Source organism: Varroa jacobsoni, unplaced genomic scaffold (genome assembly GCF_002532875.2).
Source record: "Varroa jacobsoni isolate VJ856 unplaced genomic scaffold, vjacob_1.0 contig05531, whole genome shotgun sequence".
Taxonomy (NCBI): Eukaryota; Metazoa; Arthropoda; class Arachnida; order Mesostigmata; family Varroidae; genus Varroa; species Varroa jacobsoni.
The window spans coordinates 1-4158 of record NW_019215606.1 but is presented as its reverse complement, the minus strand read 5'-3'; the positions used below and the strand labels follow the sequence as shown (position 1 = coordinate 4158).

At 49.2% G+C, this 4158-nt stretch overlaps 1 protein-coding gene across 1 annotated transcript; it reads left to right on the top strand.

Annotated features, from left to right (window-relative positions):
* Positions 1-1025: 1025 nt before the first annotated feature.
* Positions 1026-4144, top strand: LOC111273220 (uncharacterized; the record flags this gene model as incomplete). Its single annotated transcript, XM_022854918.2, is given in 3 exon segments — positions 1026-1369; positions 1548-1840; positions 2020-4144. Coding segments are annotated over 3 exon segments (1057 nt in total), but the record flags the coding sequence as incomplete, so codon positions are not given.
* Positions 4145-4158: the final 14 nt, after the last annotated feature.

The following is a 4158-nucleotide window of genomic DNA, read 5'->3' as shown; positions in this document are numbered from 1 at the left end:
CAAAAAGGACTGACAGATAGCCAACAACGCACTGGGTATGAATGGCTGTTGCACACCTTTTCGGTCGCCTGTCACATGGGTTGACTTCGTTTCCGACAAAAATTTACTTCTGTCTCTGCTGCTTTTTCTGTCTATGTTGCTACCGACAGTTCAGCTGCCGCAATTCATAGCTACTTGTTCTTTTCACTAACTCTTGCCGCTGCTTCTGCTTTTTCGCCGGTGGCAAGCAACCTTCAGGAAACGGCATCGCTTATAGCATGGCATCTATTACGGCGAGGCCGGGGTCATGGCAAAGATCTTTGCCCGCTATTAGAAGGGGGTGGGGCGAATCAGAGTTTGCAGTGTGGAAGGGCCGAAGCAATACGGGCGCTATTCAGTGACGCTATCGGAGTCGTCTGCAAAAACGCTTCGTTCAGGTTCACCATAACTGTACCGTTGTATCAGCGTCACTGCACTCTCTGTTAAGCCACTAGGGCAATGGGGACGAGTCGTTTGTTCGTTTGCAGCCCAGAAGACAAAGACAACTCCAACGTAGATTAAACATTGACCGAACGTTCACAATTACATAGGTAAAAAGGAAGAAAAAAGCTGGAGGAAGGGGGAGAATGGGCGAAAAGGGGGAAATAAAAGGCAGCGGTCTTGACCCCCCGGGGTCATCGCGGCAGCAGCAGTGACAGCATAAACGCAACGGACAAGAACGACTGCTATTATGACTATGTTAGTTACTACACAACGCCAACAATGTTTTAGCTGCTGCTGCCAATGCACCCGTCATCATTGCGGAGAGAGGCAAGGCTAAAACGACTTCATATACGTTATTATCCTTGAATGATTGAGTGTGTTGAAAGAATAGAATACAATAATAACTGTTAATAGCTTTCGATCAGTATAGCTACTCTAGAGCAAACAGAAGCATGTGACATGCACCGCCTGCCGATATAGCTACACGTCGAACGTTGGCCTTATCTCGCTAGCGACATGAATGATAACTAATAGATTAACCGCCCGTTTCCTGTTGGTTTCAGTTTCAACTCGAGTTCGCCGTTCAGTCCGCCAACGCCACCGGTGAGGCCGCCTACGCTGCGAAGTCCCGATTCACCGGTGGGCGGTGGCCGACCCCTGACCGGTGCCCACCTATCTCCTCGAGCCGGCAGCGAGGGCCAGCGATCATCACCCCACTCCCACGTACCCCCCCAAGCGCCGCATTCGCCGCATTCGTCACAGCGCAGTCCAGCTGCCGGTTTCAACCTAGCCGATTTTTCTTCATCGCAAACGCTGCTCAACCTAGTCCGAACGCACGCGCAGAGCTCGCAACTTGAGACCTACCTCAAGGGCGCCGTCAAACGGCCTGCGTCCTCGACACAGGAAGGTACGAACAAAATGGCCGGTGCTTTACAAAGAATCGTTTTGCTGCTGAAATATGGTATAGATATGTATTATGTATACAAGAACAAATTAAAATTCTTGATGGCTACGTATCCATTCAGACAGGCACATCATCTAACCCGTTTTTATTTGAACTCAATATTTACGATTTCTACTGTTAGGTGATCCACTGGACCTGTCACTGTCAGGTCCACCTGTGAAGCGTTCGCGTTCACCTGTATCCCCAGCCTCTCCTTCCTCGTCGCCACCTAGTCCCCAAGCCAAGGACACGAGCCCTTTGATGGGCTTGTCCATGGGTGTGGGCTTATTGGCCAATAGGCCACGGTCCCGCTCACCGCGCTGTTCGTCCGCCTGTGCTAATGAGGAGCACCAGAGCCTGGTCGTCTCGCGCTGGACAGTCGACGAGGTCGTCAGTTTCGTGCAAGCCATTGATGCCTGCGCACCGTACGCTGAGGTATGTGCCATTTTATACGCGGCACGGTGTGACAGTTCGTGGTCACTTAAGTAAACAGTCGTAGTAGTTTTCTGTATCATCTTATGAGCCAACGATGCACTCGCATATTAATTAGCGCAGCCTGTAGTAAAACCAACATGCTAATATACTCGGTCGGTGTTTCTTTTTGGCGTTCGCAGAAGTTCCGCGAGCAGTTAATCGACGGGAGCATCCTCTCGGCGTTGACGGAGGACCATCTGACGGCACATATGGGCATGAGACTGGGCCCCGCCCTAAAGCTACGCCAGAGCCTCACCAAAAAGATGGGCCACTGTAGTGTATGCCTGCATTGTCTACATTGCCATGGCCCGTCTCCAGCGGCTCAACTAGGTCTGCCCACAACCCCACATCCGCCCGGCGCATTGGCTGCGCATCACCACGCGACGAGCAGTCCCGCCCATTCGGCAGGAAGTCCGTCGCCGCGCAGTTCACCGCTTGCCGTAGGATCGCTGGACGCCCTCGCGGGTCAACCGACCCCTGCGTCATCCTCGCCCTCACCGCCACCCTCACATCCGTCCCCTTCGTCGACACCTACTGATAACACTAACGCTTCCAACTAGTGGAATAGTTGACCAGTTGGTACATCCATGTCGAACTGTGTTTTCCCTTAGCAGCACTCGAAACCTGCTCTAGTTTGTATTCAGCCTAGCCTATCTTATAGGTACGGGCTACATCAACCCTACACGTCAGTTTAGCATTAGCAGTAAGCAGCTGCTAGTTCACCTAAACGCTCGACGGCAGAGTTAAACGACCGCATGGTCAAATGAAGTGACAATATAGAAACAACAAGGAAATAAAAGTCACCAAAGACCACGCGCTAGATAAGATCGAAAAAGAGGAAAATTGCTAGAGACCGAAGGAGGAAATAGCAAATCGAAATCTCAAATGTAGCGTCAGCGAGACGTTGGACGGAAAGAGACTAGGGGGCACACCAGCCCTCAGCATGGTTAACTGACTCTGCTTCACCGCCAGCACCACCCTATCTGTAACCAGTCTGCACAACCAAAGCTTCTGCCGCCGCCGCCGCCGCCGCCCCCTGCTTTTGCTGGAAGACGATTTTGTCCATAGCTGTCTATTATCGGTTGAACGTAAACGGATTTCTTTCCAATCTTCGAACATTCGTTTACCTTTTCTGTATTTAGCCAGCAGCGCAGAGTATTTTAGGGAAACTGTTAAACAACTCTGTCTAGGATAAAATCAAATGTAAAATACGGCTATAGCAAGCAGATTTGATTGGTTGGTTTGACTGTGTTATTAGAAGCACCCGCAAATGCACACACAACGATGACTGAAACGAAGTCGCGGTGTTGTTAGAATGATATGAACGATTACCGATTTGATGCAAAAACGTAATGATAGCACACGACAACGCGAAAAAATGATCATTGAAAACGTTATCTGTGCTAGTACAGCGGAACGGATCGCGGATATGTTATGACAATGGTATCCAACGTGTTCCGCCTCTGCTACCGTTCCCGTAAACCATAGGCGTAAATCCATATACGAGTCCGCAACGACGATGGTGTGAAAACATCTACGTCTCACACGGTTATGTGATGGAGTGCTACAGCTGCTCTTCCCAGTACATAATGCTTCCACGATACCCCAGCGACGAAGAACTTTTTTGCCGCCATCCATAACAGCACACAAATAAGCTGAATCATATTGATCTGTGAGCGTAGAGAAGCCATTTCAATGAAAATCACTGCAGCCAATGATTACAAGAAAATGAAATACTATGTACCAGTGCGAAGCGTAACGCCTGAACGCACTTCAGCATTTTTCAACTTTCCAAACACTTTCTGGGCCCCACAATGAACGGCTTAGCGGCACAATTTCACGATATCGAAGTCGATCATCGACTGAGTGAAGTGAACAAAAATCGATTTCCGACCTGTTAAAGCAGATCTCGTAGATTGCCACTGCGATCTTCTGTTCGCTTGCAATTTCGTACAGCGCACAGCCGTCAGCCATTTGTGAGGCAGAAAATCGAGACGAAGATTTGACCGCGCCGTCGTTGTCATGCCGCTATAATTCTAGTCGCCACTATTTTAATTTATTTGAGACGCTCGCCCGAAGACAGCAGAACCAAGTTTTCTCCGGCCAAAAGTCCGGCTCCATTCTCTTCTTCTGCTTCCACTGGTCCAAATAGAATAACTTCTCAATTGTGTCACGTCAACCCCTTCTACCAGTATACACTCCGGGCCAGCATCTCGCTTTGTATAAATATATATCGATATAATAATATTAAGAGAAAAGGAAGAACAAAACAATATTAT